The 20,974-nt window shown below is 40.2% G+C and overlaps 1 protein-coding gene across 1 annotated transcript in view; it reads left to right on the top strand.

The window, feature by feature from the left end:
* Nucleotides 1-10,900: 10,900 nt before the first annotated feature.
* Nucleotides 10,901-20,974, top strand: part of LOC311139955 (thrombospondin-3a-like) — a gene marked incomplete at its 3' end in the record, with an annotated part of 37,008 nt that continues 26,934 nt past the window's right edge. Inside the window, exons 1-3 of the mRNA XM_084174950.1 lie at nucleotides 10,901-11,002; nucleotides 20,118-20,187; nucleotides 20,642-20,721. Of these exons, the coding sequence (XP_084031076.1) occupies nucleotides 10,907-11,002; nucleotides 20,118-20,187; nucleotides 20,642-20,721 (246 nt within the window). The 5' untranslated portion in view covers nucleotides 10,901-10,906. The remainder of the gene's footprint in view (nucleotides 11,003-20,117; nucleotides 20,188-20,641; nucleotides 20,722-20,974) is intronic.

The following is a 20,974-nucleotide window of genomic DNA, read 5'->3' as shown; positions in this document are numbered from 1 at the left end:
CATTTGGATGTTTGCCCCGTGGTTGATCTGGTCATATGGGCTGAAGCTTCCGTATCTCTGCCTACAGCACAACCACACTAGCTGAAGGTCAAGAAAATACAAGAATCATAGTACTTCTAAAATGGCCTCCTTAGCATGATGATATGATACTGTAACTGTTATAGCAGGGTTGTGACTGTTTCTGAGAAAATTGAGGTCTACAATGCATTTAGGGAGAAACAGTGTGCATGCGTGTGTCTGTGTGTGTTTGTACTCACCAGCAGTATTAGGAGAATAAGGAGGATTAACAAGATCAGGGCAGCCAGTACCAATAGAGCGATCCCCCATCCTGGGACCCCATCTCCGCCCCCAGCAACTACAGCTGCAGCATTCTCGGTGGTCTTATGACTGGTCGTTTGTCCCGTGGCAGCCTGATGCGTGCTTGTTGCTCTCTCAGTAGGGGCAACTTGGGGGTTAGATTGGCCCGAGGTAGTTGTTGATAGAGAGGTTTTACGAAAGACAGTCGTGCTACTGGCCTGGGGAGGATTTTTAGGCGTAATAGGGGTGGTTGTATTGCTAATTGTATTGTTATGGTCTCCAGGAATAGGGGTGGTTATATGGCTAATTGTTATGTTATGGTCCCCAGGATTATGGGTGGTTACGTTGCTAATTGTAATGTTGTGGTCTTCAGGACCAGGGGTGGTTTTGTTGCTAATTGTTATGTTATGGTCCCCAGGATTAGGGGTGGTTACGTTGCTAATTGTAATGTTGTGGTCTTCAGGACCAGGGGTGGTTTTGTTGCTAATTGTAATGTTATGGTCTTCAGGATTAGGGGTGGTTACGTTGCTAATTGTAATGTTGTGGTCTTCAGGACCAGGGGTGGTTATGTTGCTAATTGTAATGTTATGGTCTTCAGGAATAGGGGTGGTTATGTTGCTAATTGTTATGTTATGGTCCCCAGGATTAGGGGTGTTTATGTTGCTAATTATAATGTTATGGTCTTCAGGAATAGGGGTGGTTATGTTGCTAATTGTAATGTTATGGTCTTCAGGAATAGGGGTGGTTATGTTGCTAATTGTAATGTTATGGTCTTCAGGAATAGGGGTGCTTATGTTGCTCATTGTAATGTTATGGTCAGGACTAGTGGTGGTGGTTGTAAGGGTATGACTACTTGTGATACTAACTGTTGCAAGACTGGTGATGATGCCAGAAGAAGTCATTGCTGTAGATGTAGTTGCATCCCCGACCCTTCCTGAACGGCTAGCCGTACTAACTAAGGCAGCTGTAGTAGTCGTCGCTGCAGATGGTGGTGAGGAAGTTACGGTTGCTGTGGTACGTGCTACATGAGGTAGTATGGCTTTTATTGGAAGTTGATCTGAGGGATAAAGAACATATTTGTGATTCCTGCTTTATTTTACTAATAACAGTTTCTTAAGCTATTTACAATACAGGTTATTTGTAACATACAAATGAATCAGGTTGCTACACAACAGAAGTAGAGAAGGTTGCCATCTTCTTTACCTTCAGTATAGGCGAGGTCCAGGTCAAGGGTTTTGGATTTATTTGATCGGATATGAGTGGAAAATAGATCTTTAACCAAACTTGCATTGATCATTAATGTAGTCCCAAACATTAATGTTGAGTTTGCAATGACAGATCCATTACTGCAAGAGTGGGAGCAGTAGTCAAAAATAATGCTAATGTATAATTGTCAATATCCTTAAGAATGCTATTTTTTAAAATGGCTGCATTTTAAATTCAACATTAGAGCTCACCTGAAGATTATATCAAATACACCCATATATTTGTCAGGGTCTGGCAAAGTGCTGTAGACGTCATCCATCTGAAAAAGAAAGACACAGCAATCAGAGGAGCACTTTAATATTATCCTACAGGCCTACAAAGCATGGCTTCACACCTTTACTTGTTTGAATATTGAGGATATTGTAACAGGTTGTAAGGGAGGTGTCTATAGTATCCTTGTCTATGGTGTAGTGGAGTGGGACAACTGGAGTGTGAGCTAGTAGTGATGGCTCGGTTTTGTTGTTTACTGTTAAAATAGTTCTCACTTCTAGGTGTTGGAGAGCTGATGATGTTGGTGACATAGAAATAGAATGAATAGAACATGCTTGGGAACATCTAACCCTGGCAATTTGACTGGTAAACTCATACGTACACTCGCAATGGTTGCCTGGTATAGATGCGGTAAAGAGGTCAATAGAACTTGACCAAAACAATGGAAATGACATGGAAATGTGTTGGGGAAAGATGCTGTGGTGGAAAGATCCTGAAGCTCACCAGCAAAATGTGCCTACATATAGGCTATTGTTTATGTGTGTATTATGCTTGTATAGATGTCAACCCCAATACATTTTCATGTCATCATCACCAATCAACTGCATTACATTACTTTGACTACCACCACCGATTGTATGCTAGCTATGCTACCGGCTTATACGAACGGGAGTTAGCACTTACTGTAGCAGTCACTTCTTCTAAGCCTGAATGTGACTACTTCTAAATGTTATGCAGCGAAAACAGCCAAATGTATCAAAATCAGACTTTAGTAACCACATTGTGGGCCTGTTACAATACATCAATCATGACGTATTTGACGAATATCCACTTTGTTAGATCATATTTGTTGAATGTGCGCCCGTTCTATTAATTATTTTCTATGGTGGGTGACTTGTCTTAGCAAGCATGATGTATCTCCAGGGCAAATAGTTATTTTGGGAGTATAGACTGAGTGATGAGTTGAAGATCTATGGACTGACTTGAGCAGTAAAAACCCACAGACTCTTACCATCTGCTCCACCTGTTTCCTCAGCTGTTTGTACTCCTTAGAGTTTTGATTATTGAGTGACTCAGTGTAATTCCGGTTGGTGATTCTGACACATAAGTAGTAGGCGGACAGCGGAGCTGGGGTGGTCTTATCACTGCTGCTGGGTGTTGCCCTCCGTAAATGGGTAACAGGCAAAACATCAGCAAAGAAAAGGAGTGCTGTACAGGAGAAGGGGAAACAAGCCAAAATTCGGAAATGAGCAGAAATACTGATACACACCCATCTAATGAATTACTGCCATTACCCTTAGAGACTGACTGATTGAAGTGCCAATTACAGCCAATAAAGGTATCCTTGTACTGATTGAAGTGCCAATTACAGCCAATAAAGGTATCCTTGTACTGTGGAAATGATTATCTGTAGACAGACACTTTGAGTTGAAAGGGGGGTCACCATCTGTGATCTCTGTAGTACCCAGACAAAACAATAATCTTCAATCACTACAATAATGCATTATTTAGACTAATTTCTTCCAAAACAAAGTTTTCGAATGTGTTTTCTCAGTGCGGGAAATAAGTTGTTTTGTCTAATATTTGATTGAGTGGGGTCGATTGTAAATCCATAATACTATTCTGCTACTGCACTACATAACGCTGAAGACATTTTTATACATTATGACACACTATGACATATTATGACAAATTATGATAGATGTTTTGCTATCTTGAGCAAAATGCCAGATTTAAAAATCTTCTCAATGGGGGTTTTAACTCCAGTATATTGGCATCACTTGAGTCACCTGAGGAAGCAACTTAAAGTATAATAGGCCAAAATGTCCTCAAGAAGGCTCCAGAGCAGCCGGGGACAAGAGAATCATGAAAAAGTGGTATTCTGGTTGTGTGCTGATAAGGTTTGACTCTCTGTAAACCACAAAGTATGATTTACTTAGATACAGGTAACTGACAAAATAAAGGAAACCCCAACATAAAGTGTCTTAATAGGGTGTTGGGCCACCACGAGCCAGAACAGCTTCAATGCACCTTGGCATAGATTCTACAAGTGTCTATAACTCTAATGGAGGGATGCGACACCATTCTCAGTTTACAATCATAGCCTGAATAAAAGCAGGCTTCGGGTAATGCATGAGAAGCCATCATTTTTCAGACCTGTTTACCATATGTTTAGGGGTCCTGTTGATTGTCACATTAACAATTGAATCCCCATCTGACCCCCACATCTAAGAAGTGTAGGTTACAGTACAACACAGTCCAATGCATCCCATACAACAGTGGTTCCAAACCTTTTTCGGTTACTGTATCATCAACAGAATTTTGCTCTGCCCGGAGTACCCCTGAAGTACCCCCTCATGTGCATTTTACCAGTAGGCCTATGGTCTCATGAGTCTTCTCAAGTACCCCCTGTGGATAGGCTGAGCACCTCCAGGGGTCCTAGTACCCCTGGTTGGGAATCACTGCCCTACAACAGAAGTCTCCAAAGAAATGTAATGTGTAAATGTGTTATAGGCTATATATTTTAATATAATCAATAAATGAAGATGCATGGAAGAGTGGATAGATAGATAGATAGATAGATAGATAGATAGATAGATAGATAGATAGATAGATAGATAGATAGATAGATAGATAGATAGATAGATAGATAGATAGATAGATAGATAGATAGATATAGATGTTTTTATGTCATACCTGAAACAGCCAAAGTAAGAATAATCCCAAATTTGATTGGTATTTTCTCCATGATGTATCAAACAGGTACACTAACGTTTTTAAAACAAAAGCCAAATACACACAGTGGAAGTTAGCCTGGTTGCTTACTTCATGATAAACTATTTCTGTCTGAAAGAAAAAGTTATTTTATCACCCAGATAACTGTGCAGGTAGGACAGGTGTATGGCGGGGGGCGGACCCTGGATTATATGGGTGTGCGTGCTGGAAGAGAACGCAACGATAGACATTCGTGGTGTATGACGCCACCTCGTGGCCAGAAGGATTTGCTGTCGGAGTATCAGTATCACCTTGGAGTTGTAAATCTTTGAGAAGCAAGGCACAAAAAAGGCATGAGGCAAAATCAACAGCCTGACCCAGCCACTGTTTAGTAAACTGAGGGAAACTACTCTCAAATTCATAGATGGAGCAATGGCAAGGACTGACAGCCAATGAGGTCGACAAAATGTTTACAAATACTAAAATAACAACAAAAACATAAACCAACCTTTGATTTTGATATACGATAGGATTAGTCTTGAGACAGTTGTATTAAAATAATGTATATCTTTCCAGAATAAATGGGTGTGTATCATTCATTGAAATGGCTAGTGAGCAACAGGAAACCCTTACAAAAAAAGATTGCCATTTTGAAACTGCAGTAAAAGTGCAGTAACTGCAGTCGACTGTGGTATTTGGATGCAGTAATTGCAGAATAACTGCAGTGTACTCAGTGGTGGAAAAAGTACCCAAACGTCATACATGAATAAAAGTAAAGATACCTTAATAGGAAATGACTCAAGTAAAAGTGAAAGTCACCAAGTACTATTTGAGTAAAAGTCTAAAAGTATTTGGTTTTAAATATACTTAAGTATCAAAAGTAAATGTAAATGCAAATTCCTTATATTAAGCAAACCAGATGGCACAATTGTTCATGTTTTTATTTATTTATGGATAGCCAGGGGCACACTCCAACACTCAGACATCATTCAGAAACAAAGCATTTGTGTTTAGTGAGTCGCCAGATCAGAGGAAGTAGAGACGACCAAGGATGTTCCCTTGATAAGTGCGTGTATTGGACCATTACTGCCCTGCTAAGCATTCAAAATGTAACGAGTACTTTTGGGTGTCAGGGAAAATGTATGGAGTAAAAAAATACATAATTTTCTTTAGGAATGTAATGAAGTAAAAGTAAAAGTTGTCAAAAATATAAATGGTAAAGTAAAGTACAGATACCACAAAAAACTACTTAAGTAGTACTTTAAAGTATTTTTACTTAAGTACTTTACACCACTGCAAAATTACTGCAGTAAAAAAAACGGTGTTATTTTGGACCCAGTATTTGCAGCATACTACAGTTATAATGCACTCTAACAGCAGTTATACTGCAGTGTACTGCAGTTATACTGCACTCTGACAGCAATCTTTTTTCAGAAGGAAATATTAGATTGTGCACGTCATTCACAACTTCCCTCATCAGCATGTGTGGGACCCTTGTCATCTGCTCGGAAAACGGATGACTTTGCGGTATCTGAATTAAGGACATGCAGTGGTTAGCCTACTTACAATTTTATTTTTTCCAGAAACACAAGCGAGAATGCATTTGAAGCAACTACGCCAAGTAAACTAGCTAGTTAGGCTTGCCTACAAGTGCATGATTGTTAGATAGCAGCAATTATACTTTTTCTCCCTGACAACAGTACACAAAGACACATTGTGACACACCTCTCTTTCTCCCCATCCCCCTCAATTCCACCCCATCCCCAAACTCGCTCTCTCTCTTGCACACACTCTCTCTCCTATAGCTGAGACAGATATAAAGACCAGGAAACAAGATGTGATGGAGTTGGTGACGTATAGTTTGGTGTACTGAGAGGTCAGGGTATCGTAAAATTGAGGACAGGGAGGTGAATTGTAATACAAACACTGCCAAGTGGATTAACCGTCTTTGTACTTCTTGGCACATTTGCCACTCATGCTGTTCCGCCACCCTATTTCACAACAACATTGATGTAAGAAGTGTAATGCCGCTGCAATGCTGTGAGGCTTTGAAAGTGAACATGGATTGTTAAGTGTTTTCACTTGTGTGAATGAAATTCCAATGATTTCAAAAAAAGAAAAGTGTGTGTGTTTTTAAGATACTCCAGGCTGCAGAACAACAACATTGTTCATGCATCACTTTGAAGCACATTCTAAGCCATGTGATGACTTGAGTCAGTGCTGCTCTCGTTGTCTGTAATGATGGAGGAGTGGTGTGAGTTGGTGACCTATTTCGGTGCATAGATTTCCGCACTGTTTGGCAATCTCAGCAGTTTGACTCTTGATGTGTGCACTACAACTCCACCATCATTACTGAGTGACAACACCTCAGCCTAAAGATGTCTTCAAGTTGGATGCAGGTGACATTTCTCCTTGCACACTTGATTGTTGGTAAGATTTTTGAAGCTGACAACATCTAATGTTGTTGTATATGACTGTACATTAAATATCAAGTTGCAGATGATTTAGTCTCTATAGTCAGACGTTTTACTATGTGTATGCTCTCCCACAGCAGGAGCAGTGGTGTACCAGTACCCAGGGTCACTAACAGTGGCAGAGGGTACCAATGTGACATTTCACTGTGACATCAGTGAAATGGGAGGGGAATGCTCTTATATCGTATGGGTGCAAGTGGGACCTATGAGAAAGCTCACACTCTGGCCTCGAAAAACCTACAGTGTCCACACCAACACAGCCTGCCTCCTGAACATCATCAACGCCAACAGGACAAGTGTGGGCACCTTCTACTGTGCCCTGCTTAACGGTGCCATGCTGAACATGGGCAATGGGAGTGTGCTGGAAGTCTCTGGTAAGATCAGACGCTTCTCCATGGTTTATATTAGCGTTAATCTTTTCTAGTCCTGGGAGGTATACATTAATAAAAAACAGAAAGGAAAACGGCGCACACTGCTGCTCATGCTCCCAGGTGATATTTATTTATAACAATGTTTAGACCCTTAGGTTTTCATCAGGCAACCTAAGGGTCGCAACGTTGTTATAAATAAATATCACCTGGGAGCATAAGCAGCTGTGTGCAGAGTTTTCCTTTCTGTTTTCATGAATTTGCCTACAACTCCAGCACCTGCAGAAAGTACCTGGATGTGCCTATGTTCTTCAGCTTAGGTATACATTGGTAGTCATGCCATGTCATGTCCTCTGTCCTCTCTCTTCCAGACCCTGTCACCTCTGACGCTGCTCTGGAGGTCCTGGTGCCCGTGGACTGGCAGGAGGCCCCCTCATCCCCAGTCCCACTCATGTGCCTGGTGTCTGGGCTGGATCCCAGTCAGGCCAGGGTGTACTGGGAGGTGGGGGGGAAGGTTCAGTCCTCAGAGCGTTTACCTGAGGTTCTGTCAGAGAAGCCAGCCAGTGTCAGAGTCCAGCTCTCTGTACCTGGCCATACCTGGGCTGAAGGTGAAGAGATCACCTGTGTTATGGAGAGCACCAGTGGGGTGAAGATGAACAAGACAGTCAGCAGGATGGGTAAGAGAGATCACCCCAGGGCTCTGGGTTACATTTGTTTAGAAGGTCTGTCTGCACAAGTTTAGAACAATGTAAAACTCTTATGTGCCAAAACAAATTGTGTCTTCTTAGGAATGGAGAGGTCCAGACAGGGAATGTTTCTGGCCATCTCTTTGGGCGGCATGTGTATCCTTCTTTCTATTGTGGTGATTATCATCACCTTGTATGTCTGCAGACTGAGACACAACCCTCGTAAGTACTGTTTGTATTTGATTAGTTATTCATGATTGATAACTTTACTGCATCTATAGCAGCAGTATATTATATAGGCTATCAATAGTATCTTTAACATATTGTATCATAATATTTCCAAAGGAAAGAAAATATTTCAAACCTGTGAGCACAACCAGGATGGTGCACAGGTAAAATAACTTTTGATAAATGTTTGTGTATTATACTATTATAAGTATTATTTTTGTGTGATTATACTATTACTACGTTTTCTACTATTACTATTTGTAATAATGATGATGATGGTGTTTTCTTGTCATTCAGGGTCTGACTGAGGTGCAGTATGCCAGTTTGAAGTTTGGAGCTGGTCGTGGGAGACCCTTACCTAGAGCCACAGCTAAAAACAGACAATATAAGTAGGCTAAAGCTGCCCTTGTAACACCTTACATGTGAATTCACTTTTCTACAAAACCATAAAAGAAGTGCTTATTCATTCAGGGTCATCGGTTTGTCAAAATGCTTCTGTGCTTGCTTGCTTATGTTTTCTGACCTACTTATTTGAGTCAATGATTTAAGGATTTTTGCTTTTAGAATAAGGAACTTATGTTGTCAGATTGTGTAGTCATTTTACAAGCTTTGTGATTAAAAAACAATTCAATCTTGTTGAAATAATAGCCAAATGTAAATTACATTAAAGATAAATACAAGTTTCATTTATGGAGTAAACGAGTTTCTCTGGTTGTATGCTGATGAGATTTTTGTGATAATAGTCAGCTATAAAAATGAGTCACAGATGGAATCTGTTTTGTCTTCAGCATAAATAGTACATCCTGTTTGTTTCACATAATGCTCAGCACGTAGAACAGCACAGGTCCATTTGATGGTAAGCATTTTTGTCCAAATGCTCTGCCTCCTAGTATTTCAAAATGTCTCACAAGTTAGGTGCGTTCTATAACTTAAATGATTAAGCATCTTTCATCTCTGTGATGTTGCAACTCAAACCCACATATTTACATCATTTTAGCAGATGCTCATATCCAAACACAGATGGTGTTTGACCTTAAGGTATTTGAAAGTGGAAATTATTTATGTATTACCTATACCGTATTTATATTCTGTATTATTAGTTTATGGTTCCCATTCACACTGGATGTAAATCAATAATTGTATTGTAGGCTGTGCCAGTTTCCTTCACTTGACACTTCATCATGTTGCAGTCACTGTCCACAAGAGGGTAGTAAAGAGGTGTAACTTAGTTTCTGTTTAAATTTTCCCTGAGTAAGCAGAGGCCATTCAACCCTCCAGGTGCCCTAGCAGCCCATAAACCAGACACCTGGAGATATTGATTACCATTGTAAAACAGTGGAGTTTTAGAGTTTTAGAAACTGACTGTTATATAGCCTGCTCTAAAATACTTTATCTAAGTCCCCCTTTTCTCTTCAAAAGGTCAACCAGCTGCTTTCACTTTAGACTTTCTTAAAGTAAATCATGTCAGATTGAGGGGTATGCAGTTGTGCTGTCTACAAAAAAAGTGTTGACACTGAGCATATAATGAGACTGTTTGATAATCAGTGTATAGGATCATGGGAGGAACATTTTGGGGAAATGTGGAGGGGGGTTGACATTTCTCAATGTGTGCAGGGACTAGATGTGGAACCATTGTAAGGAAGGAAGGAAGGAGTGGTGGTGTTTTGGCTCCTGTCCCCCTGTCCAGAAAGGAATGAGTGAACTCCTTTTCTCCTGCTTGGCTTGATGATGTCATGGCTTGTGCATGTCTGTCTGGCACGGGCTCTGCCAGCTGCTGAGCTGAGTTTGTTGCAAAACAGACACAGCATTATTTCCATGTTTAAGAGCTCCGTCGGGTGGGTTAAAACATTGCCTTTAGGTGGATCATTCTACCCTATCTTCTCCTTCTATCAATGCTTACATTGCAGGTAGACCTGTTGTCGTTAATCTTTAGTGAGTGAAAGAAAGTAAAACAGAAGCATTTGATATAGATTATACAGTAGTTTCATTCATATTTTATATTCTGCCTATGGATGGACAGGTTGAGTTAAAAGTTATTGTTACAGTACCATTCTTAAGAGCAAATAGAGGTATGAATTATCCCTTGTGTGAGCACCTTTTTTTTCTGTCATTTTCCACAGATGTGAAAAGTACAAAAGCCTCTTTAACTGTGAAAGTGAAATATACCAGCATTAATCTTCATCAAACACATTAAAAAGCCATGTATTGGTTTAGAAGAAAAAGTACACTATCCTTATTCAGAACATCTGCTAAATCTATTCTGACAAAGACACTGGAAACATTTTCCAGGTCAATGTCCTGCTCCAAATGTTTGGAAAATACAGTTTGGTGAGTTGACCACAGTTTGTTGGACCAATTTGACCACTGTTTTTAGAATTTTTACAACATTCTGATAAATATTGCACCACAAAAACATAGGGGAAGCACATACATTTAATTCTATTTCTAATGGCAAATGTTGTTCAAAGTTCCATTGTAATAGACCGAATGTTGTTAATCATACATTATTTAGATATCAAAGGACTCTATCAATGGACCGAGGTGGCTAGCTTCAAAAACCTATAGACAGAACGATCTTGAAGTCTGAACAAGAAACGTAGACGTTGTCAGTGGCAACGAGAGGTATCACTTCCGAGTGAAAAGGTCGTTCAATTCATTAAAGATGGCTGCCTCCACGCAGATGGCTACCTCTGAGCTGTACTGCTGGGAAGGCGATTGGGGTTTACCTTCTGTCGACACAGAGTGTTTAATTGTATTGGTAAGATATCAATTATGATTTAATTCCAGCAATAACAACATTTCAAGATAGCACAGCTTGGCTGCCTTCATATTCAGTTGCAAGCTAATGTCAATGCTGATGGCGTTGGCTTGGACATCACATCCCTCACTGACATGGCTATCTATTAGTTGTCTAACGTTAGCTATTTGCAATGAACATTTCACCGTAACTACCGGTAGTGTATTTACATGATAGTTAACGTTACATGGGCTGGTACCATGTAATTACAGTGCAAGGTGAACATTGTTACATTAGTATCTACAGCTAGCTAGCTGGCTAACTTATACCCCTTTCAGACACTTTTTGAAAGGTTATCAATTGTCTCTATCGACCCGTAACTGTAGTGGCGTCCTATGTAAGAAAATGGCATTAGCTAACTTAGCTAGCTAACGGAAGCTAACTAGCAACAACAGCAGCATGCACTGGCAATTTGCAAATAAATCTCACAAGAATGTAGATAATTTAATGTACCTAGCTAGCTAAATCAATGCACACTGCAAACAAGCAGGTCTAGGTTAACAGCTGTAACTACAGTAAACTTTCACTCTACCTGCCTGTGTGCGTCTCAGTGAAGGCTCCTCAGAGGAGGAAGAGGAAGACCATCCTACTCAGTGAATTTAAAAAAAATACAAATAGTGAAACATTAAAGTTAAATTTTTTATATAAAACTATACTAAATATATTCATATGTCACCAAATAACTGATTAAAACAGTGTTTTGCAATGAAGTTCTACAGTAGCTTTAACAGCACACTCTAGGATAGCACCATGGTGTATCAGGAGGACAGCTATTTTCCATCCTCCTCTGGGTACATTGACTTCAATACAAAACCTAGGAGGCTCATGGTTCTCACCCCCTTTCATAGACTTACACAGTAATTATGATGACTTCCGGAGGACGTTCTCCAACCTATCAGACCTCTTGCAGCATGAACTGACATGTTGTCCATCCAATCAAAGGATCAGAGAATTCATCTAGTACTGAAAGCATGAGCTACAGCTAGCTAGCACTGCAGTGTATAAAGTTTGGTGAGTTGTTGACTCAGAGAGAAAGACAATAGTTGAACCGTTTTGAACAAATTAATTTCTTCAAAAATGAAGGAGAAGCAGCAGAGTTAGCGAGAAAGAGGGAGCTAGCTATATTTCGTTTTAGTTAGTTTACCTTTCACTTACTTAGCTAGCTAGCTAATGCAGCTAATTTAGCCTACTCAACAACCTGACTCAAACAGAGAGGAATGCTATTTTTATGTTAGCTAGCTAGCTAAGGCTATCCAACACTCCAACTCTTCCAAGTCAAGGTAAGCTTTCGGTTTTATTAATTTAGTGCCACCGGGGCCCGCCGGTGTAACTGCTAAACTGCTTGCTGTTCACTGTACTGTGTGATTGTACACATGGATTGGATTGTGGGTTTACTAACACATTAGTTCTAGTAGCAATGTTGACTATGACGTTAACTAATGTTGACAACGATGTAGGCTGTGTAGGGGTTAGCGATTACGGTTTGGCTTGGAGAGTTTTTTTTTGCCTGGTCACAGACAGCTATGGTGTTGTGCACTTGAGTCCACAAGTGAAGGGAAAAGGACAGCGGAGGAGACCACGTAGATGCGAGAAGGAATTATTCAACGAGCAAAGTGATGATGCTGTATGGGGCTGCTATGAAAGTGAACTGTGTTTGCGGGTGATCAGGGGTGTATTCATTCTGCCGATTTCTGTTGCAAAATGTTTCTTAAACGGAAGCAAACAGAACGAAACGGGGATGGACCTACCTGAATTTATCCAATAGAAACTGTTTGGACTAATGATTACACCCCAGATCAGCTAGATACAGGCAAGAGTGTGCCAGACAGTATTGAATGTGTCACTGTCTCTCACCTTGAGTACTCCAATTTGTCTCTCGGCCTGTGCACCTACGTTATAAACTCTAATTTGTAGTCTAGGTTGTAGCGGCGGCAGGTAGCTTAGTGGTTAAGAGCGTTGTGCCAGTAACCGAAAGGTCGCTGGTTCTAATCCCCGAGCCGACTAGGTGAAAAAATCTGTCGGTGCCCTTGAGCAAGGCACTTAACCCTAATTGCGCCTGTGAGTCGCTCTGGATAAGAGCGTCTGCTAAATGACTAAAATGTAAAATGTAGCAACGATGGGTATAGGGCACATTTTTGTATCATGTAGTAGCCTAAACCTATCAATGTTACATTGAGCTGGGTGAATGGAGTAGGAATGAGACATCCAATACACTGTAATAGAAATGTCCATGCTCATAAAAATACAAAAAGTCCTCCCTAATCCTAAACTGCACCGACCACCACTGGTGTGAGTGTGTGTGTTTTTGGTTTTACTATCCTTGTGGGGACCAGAAGTCCTCACAAGGATAGTAAAACAAGGAAAATTCGGACAAGTGGGGACATTTCGCCGGTCACCACAAGGAAAAAGGCTATTTTAGTCTTAGGGGCTAGGTTTAGGGTTAGTGTTACAATTAGGGTTTGGGGTTAGGATTAGGTTAAGGGTTAGGGAAAATAGGATTTTGAATGGGAATCAATTGTTTGGTCCCCACAAGGATAGTAGAACAAATGTGTGTGTGTGTGTTGCCATACAATATTCTGCAACACAGCTATAATAGGCCTAGATTCAGAAACAATGGCATTAAAGCAGCTAGCTGCATGTTGTGACACCCAAAGAATCCTAATAATTATTAGCATCTGGACTGGAGAGTTTATGACCTGTCATCTTGTAGGCTATCCCTAACTACTGGTGCCAAATGTTTGAACGTATGTTTACCTGTCAATCGCTGCACTGCTTCAGAGGCAACTGTAAATGGCTTTAGCTCCCCCCTCAGTTTCTTTCAGGAAATTCCTGGTATGTCCATCATGGTACAGTTCTCATGGTACCCATGTATACATACCCCAAAGATTGTGTTGTACGTATCTGACTGGAAGCAGTGTTTTTGATTTAGCATACCTCTAATGTTCCATTTGGTTGTCTCTGAATACATGGCCACCCAAAACGTCTAATGTATTACTGTAAACCACAATATTTCCATTGTGCATGTTCAGTTAAATGACTGATTTGTTCACAAGCCACATATGACAGCTTATATTACCTTGCAGCCTTGAGTAATCCAGACTTGAGTATCATAAGCTACCTTTTCCTCCCTGGAAAAATTTCAGACATGAAACCATTTTTAATCATGTATATCTTGGACCCACACCTTACTGGAGGGAACAAGATGTAAAATGTGGGTCTGGAAAGTGACTTTCCTCCCCTGCTACTTTTTTGGTGGTTGGAAAATGCACATCTTGCTTGCTTTTAATTTGTGTCTCAGTGTGGTCTCTAAAACCACAAATTGACTACTGAACTGGAGGCATGTTACTGACACATCATACTCTTGGACAAAATCTTGTCTGGAAATGAGCAATTTCATTCAGAGTTTTCCAGGATGCCCCCCTGGGTTTTCACTGCAATCGGGTAGATTTATGTGTGTGATGATGTCACATTCACAGACCTCATTCTTTCCATTCAGTGAACTGGCACCATGTCACTGCATTTAGGCTAGACGTCTGTACATTCCACCTATTAGGTCATTGCAAAAGTGAATTAGAGAACCCTCCAGAATTTTCTTAAAAAATATATATATTTGATTTATTAAAAAATATAAGCATTAGCATATCTACTTAATGGTTACTGCTGGATTAGCCTATGTTTAAAGCATACGTTATTGCCAATGTCTAGTCTAATTATCATAGTAAGCCTAGTTAATTAGAACATCATGTAAGAGATTGATGTTTAGTCAGTAACAGACTGAAGCTGAGACTCAGACTTTTCACTTTAAAATGAATGTCAAACAAAAACCAATGATTTCAAAGTTAAACAAACCATACAACTCTATGCACAAGGACTACTTTTAACAATTTACATAGACAATTTTACAAAAACACATTTACTTGAAGAACAGTGCCGATGCAAAGTTTGGTATACATTTTAAAGTGAATAATCAGCATCAATCTTTTACTGTGGAATTGCCCATAGCCTAACCCTAGTCTAGTCTAGTGATACCCTAGTGATGCTAAGATACCCTTCCACTGGTAGTCTGTTATTTATTTTAAGAAATCACTAGTAGCCTACCATTTGTCTTTCTACTACAGGCAAGTGGCATTCATACATATCCAGAAGAGGAGTGTCTGTCTTTACATTCCTCAGATGAGAAGTGTGTTGCCCTGTTTTATTAAGCAATGCTGGAAAAAATTATCTTGGCAGTGCAATATAGGCTAGCACTCAAATACGAGCACCTGTTTGTAGTCTCTCATGCAGAAGAGAGGACGGTGTGAATTTTGAAGCCTGGTTTATAGTTTAATTTGGTGTTTTTCATATAGCCATTTTACCTAGGCCTAAAGTATAGTGTATATACAGTACCTGTCAAAAGTTTGGACACCTACTCATTCCAGGGTCTTTCTTTATTTTTACTATTTCTACATTGTAGAATAATAGTGAAGATATCAAAACTATGAAATAACACATGGAATCATGTAGTAACCAAAAAAGTGTTAAAAAATCCAAATATATTTTATATTTGAGATTCTTCAAAGTAGCCACCCTTTTTGCCTTTGACAGCTTTGCACACTCTTGGCATTCTCTCAACCAGCTTCATGAGGTAGTCACCTTGAATGCATTTCAATTAACAGGTGTGCCTTTTTAAAAGTTAATTTGTGGAATTTCTTTCCTTCTTAATGCGTTTGAGCCAATCAGTTGTGTTGTGAGAAGGTAGGGTTGGTATACAGAAGATAGCCCTATTTGGTAAAAGACCATGTGCATATTATGGAAAGAACAGCTCAAATAAGCAAAGAGAAACGACAGTCCATCATTACTTTAAGACATGAAGGTCAGTCAATACGGAAAATGTCAAGAACTTTGAAAGTTTCTTCATGTGCAGTCGCAAAAAACATCAAACGCTATAATGAAACTGGCTCTCATGAGGACCGCCACAGGAAAGGAAGACCCAGAGTTACCTCTGCTGCAGAGGATAAGTTCATTAGTTACCAGCCTCAGAAATTGCAGCCCAAATAAATGTTTCACAGAGTTCAAGTAACAGACACATCTCAACATCAACCGTTCAGAGGAGAATGTGTGAATCAGGCCTTCATGGTCGAATTTCTGCAAAGAAACAACTACCAAGAAACACAAGCAATGGACATTAGACTGGTGGAAATCTGTCCTTTGGTCTGATGAGTCCAAATTTGAGATTTTTGGTTCCAACCGCCGTGTCTTTGTGAGACGCAGAGTAGGTGAACGGATGATCTCCGCATGTGTGGTTCCCACTGTGAAGCATGAAGGAGGAGATGCGATGGTGTGGGGGTGCTTTGCTGGTGACACTGTCTGTGATTTTATTTAGAATTCAAGGCACACTTAACCAGCATGGCTACCACAGCATTCTGTAGTGATACGCCATCCCATCTGGTTTGGGCTTAGTGGGACTATCATTTGTTTTTCAACAGGACAATGACCCCACACACTTCCAGGCTGTGTAAGGGCTATTTGACCAATAAAGAGAGTGATGGAGTGCTGCATCAGATGACCTGGCCTCCACAATCACCTGACCTCAACCCAATTGAGATGGTTTGGGATGAGTTGGACCGCAGAGTGAAGGAAAAGCAGCCAACAAGTGCTCAGCATATATGGGAACTATTTCAAGACTGTTGGAAAAGCATTCCAGGTGAAGCTGGTTGAGAGAATGCCAAGAGTGTGCAAAGCTGTCATCAAGGCAAAGGGTGGCTACTTTGAAGAATCTAAAATATATTTTGATTTGTTTAACACTTTTGGGGTTACTACATGATTCCATATGTGTTATTTCATAGTTTTGATGACTTCACTATTATTCTACAATGTAGAAAATAGTAAAAATAAAGAAAAACCCTTGAATGAGTAGGTGTGTCCAAACTTTTGACTGGTACTGTATGTGTGTGATTCTGTACTCACATATCCAAAGTCATGTGCCCCTCTCTGTGCTTCCCACAGTTGTGTCAAGTTGGCTGGATGTCCTTTGGGTTGTGGACCATTCTTGATACACATTGGAAACTGTTGAGCGTGAAAACCCATCAGCGTTGCAGTTCTTGACACATTCAAACTGCACCTACTACCATACCCTGTTCAAAGGCACTTAAATATTTTGTCTTGCCCATTCTCCCCCTGAATGGCACACATACACAATCCATGTCTCAAGGCTTAAAATCGTTCTTTAACTCATCTACACTGATTGAATTGGATTTAACAGTTGACATCAATAACGGATTATAGCTTTCACCTGGTCAGTCTGTTATGGAAAGAGCAGGTGTTCTGTGTGTGTGTTATGTTATGCAGGATGCACAGTAATTCATTCTAGCTAGGCCTACACCAATGCTACGTATCTGTATAGGCCTACTGTTATATTAAGTATGTGTCTTTTTAGACCTGTAGGGTAGGTATGAATATATGAATGATTTATTTTCAGTCTAGCTAGTCTTCGGTTTACAACCAAAGATACAAAATTGAGGAGGAAATTCCTAATAAAGCCATGATGTCAGCCTTTGATTTGTTTAATGACATTTTCTCCAACTGGTTGGTTGACTTTGGCTAACAGTGAAGAAAACCTCAGCTTTTCTCCATTCCTCCCTCCTAACTTTCACTGGCTATTCCATTATTGAAGATCTAGTTCTGCCTTCTTGAATGAGTTTTTCTTTCAATCTGAAGTGAGATTTGTCATTCACAGTGGAGCACCATGCCCAATGTTGATACTATTGCTGTACATTGTACACCCTAAATAAGCTACGGTTGTGTACTGTACTTGACTTAATACAAATGTCTGCTTGTGATTGTGATATGATCAGTTTGTCATTGTTGTGGGCAGACCCTAAATTACATGATTATCTTTCTTGGGTGGGCCTCTGTAGCTCAGCTGGTAGAGCACGGCGCTTGTAACGCCAAGGTAGTGGGTTCGATCCCCGGGACCACCCATACACAAAAAAAATGTATGCACGCATGACTGTAAGTCGCTTTGGATAAAAGCGTCTGCTAAATGGCATATTATTATTATTTTATTATTATTCTCTGAGGTAAAAGGTATTGAATGACTATCTAAATTCTTGTGTTATCGGTTTTGATGATTGTAGGATACGTTAAAGCAATAAGGCCATTCTTAATGTCCTGGGGCCAGCTGAAAGTGGGGTTTGTGAGTACTTGCGGACAATGTGGAAGGAATTTCCTCTTCTTTTCCATGACATAACATCCCGTTACGCCTGTCTGCAAGCACAGTCAGGTTGATCTGTTCAACTTTGCCAAACCACATTTATTGGAATGTCATTTTATGTATGTCTATCAATCAGCCAGACACAATCATAAATGCTGCTGTCCACATTTGCCTAGTCAATCTACAGTGCAATGTGTCTTTAGGCTACTTTGTATCAAGTCTGCTGCAATACTACAATTGCTTTGAGATCCAGTGAAAGGCATATTAATGCAGTCGATTACTGTTTGCTTATTTCATTAAGCGATATGATTTCCCTTGTGAGTGCAGGACACAGTAAGCGGAAATGCAGGACCATACGTTCCATGAATAGTGACCAGGGCCTAGATTCACAAAACCTTCTTAAGAAGACATTTCTTCTTAACTGCCATTTTTCTTCCTTAACTATAGACTTATGAAGAAGGTTAAGCAAAGTTGCTATTCCTCAAAGGTTATTGGAAATGTTATTGCGCTATTTCTTTTGTTTCTCCTTAAGCAAAAAGTTCAGAAGAAATTTGATTCTTGAAAATAAAGTTATTGGATTTGTTCTTAATTCCAAGATAGCTAAACCCTTGTCCTAAACTCTGGGCAGTGCGAGAATAAGCTCATGAAAGCAATTGAACATGTTTAATTCACTCACAAACTTCATCTGAAAGTTTCAGTATTTATTATTTTAAACCCAAGAACATGTTTTAGAACAGTAATTCCAGTATGAAGTATGCTAACATGATTGCCATTGCTAGCTAGATAGCTAGCTAAATTGGTTGCCTAGCAACACACATCTTAAGAAGATTCATAAGATATTTGAGAAGTTTGTAAAAAAAATCATTAAATCTTAAGATATTGTTGAGGAATTGCTCTTATGAACTATCTTATGAACTTATTTATTTTCTTACAAATTTTCTTACGTTTTTGTATAAGAAGTGTTTTGTGAATCTGGGCCCTGGTCTTAGTTTGCAAATGTAGGCTAGTTTAGACAGCTATTCCGTTTCTATTAGGCCTATTGAAGTTTCTCCTTCGCAAGCCTTTTTACTCTGGTCTTTTACTGCTTTCCTTCTACTTTGCCCCTCCCCTTATAGGCTACTTATCTCTTCAGGAACAGTTTGTTCCATCACAACTGGCACTGCTACCCATGACTCCCCTTCCCTTGCCCTCATGGTACTCACACTGCATGCTCCATGATTCTTTCTCTGCCTGCCAGCTGACAGGGCAGGCTCCACATCCTTTCTTCCATAACCTCCATCCGAACAGTCTGACGCAAGAAATGCCCCTCTCCCATTGATAAAAATAAATATTGTGTAGTCTACATGGTTACATCTACAGGTATTTATGTCCATCCACATTGATTAGGGCCAGGTTTTTACAAATAATTAATTTGCTATTTTGCACCTGCGCAAAGTTTTTTCCCCCCATCCTTTTCAGAAGGCTCAATGTCTCATTCGTAGTGTCAACCTTTAATTTCATCCTTTTTGTTGTTCCGGGTGTTTTATCCCCTCAGGGAAAAAACAGGTGCAGACATTGCTGTGGTGCTAAAGGTTATGGAGTATAGCCTGGTGTCTGCAGTGTCTAGAGTTAGGCAGCCTATCCCACAGTCATGTTGTTTATATGCTTGCTGTTTGTTTTTACACCCTGTGTATTAGGTCCTTAGAGTCTGCCTTAATTGAGGTGTTCATGCCTCCCTCCCGCTCCCTTTATGTCAGTGGAGTTATTTTGGGCCCAGCTCAGATGCTTCCTGGGGGATTTGGCCTGTTTCTTATCGAAGGCTGTGGAAACTAAGGCTCAAAAAAATGTCTGGCTCAAAAAAAATGTCCTCAGCGTTAACCTGTTAATTATCTCTGTTTACTTCAGGCTTATGCTAAGTTTGCAGGCGCACCCCTCAAACTTCACAAGATCGGCAACCCCTGGAGAAGTCCCACTGGTAAGATGTCTTGTCTTTCCTTTTTAGGTCCTTTTGTATTTTTTTGTCTCAACTTGAGAAACATGGCTGCATTCATTTACTTCAGAACTAGGCATATTCTCCTATAATCAAAGGGAACACAGGGAGACATGGATTGGAAGGAAAATGTGCTCTCTATAAAATGGGCAGAAAATAGCTGTAGTTATATAACATCCCTTTCTTTTCACTTTGTTCTTGTTTTTATTCCTCTCTTTTACTATATTATTTCTCCATCTATATAGTATGCTTTTCTTGATTCTTACTTTCCAGACTTAATGTCTTCCTTCTCTTCACCAATGGCTCTCACCTCTGTCTTCTCTCTCTATCCCACTCTCCTGTTCTCTCTCCATCGGTCTGTAATGGTCAAATTAACAGTGGCTGTTAATGAGTGGTGTTGTGAGATGCCTGTCTTTATGATTCGTTTTCCCTTTGCTAGGCTCCCTGCCTGCCCTGAAGACCAGCGAGAATGGGAACCTCTCTCGGCCCAGTGACATCATCATCCACCTCAGGAAACAGGTGACAGAGAGACCGCCTGCTCATGTACAGCACAGTCCTTTGCTTTGTCTGAAAGAGCTGCTCCATGCTCTGTTCCACACTTGCTTAAAGTGAATTATGGCCCCTGAACTCAACTACTGGTGGATTCTCTTGTCACAACAGTTTCTATGACCCAATTTCCCATTGAGAAAAGCAATGTTTCCTATGATATTTCCTCCCATCCCCCAAGCTCAATTAAATGCACACTTCAGCTTATGCCCAGATGGAACCCATT

This window comes from Coregonus lavaretus, assembly GCF_964263955.1.
Source record: "Coregonus lavaretus genome assembly, chromosome: 13".
NCBI lineage: Eukaryota > Metazoa > Chordata > Actinopteri > Salmoniformes > Salmonidae > Coregonus > Coregonus lavaretus.
This window is presented reverse-complemented; position numbering and strand designations above follow the sequence as displayed.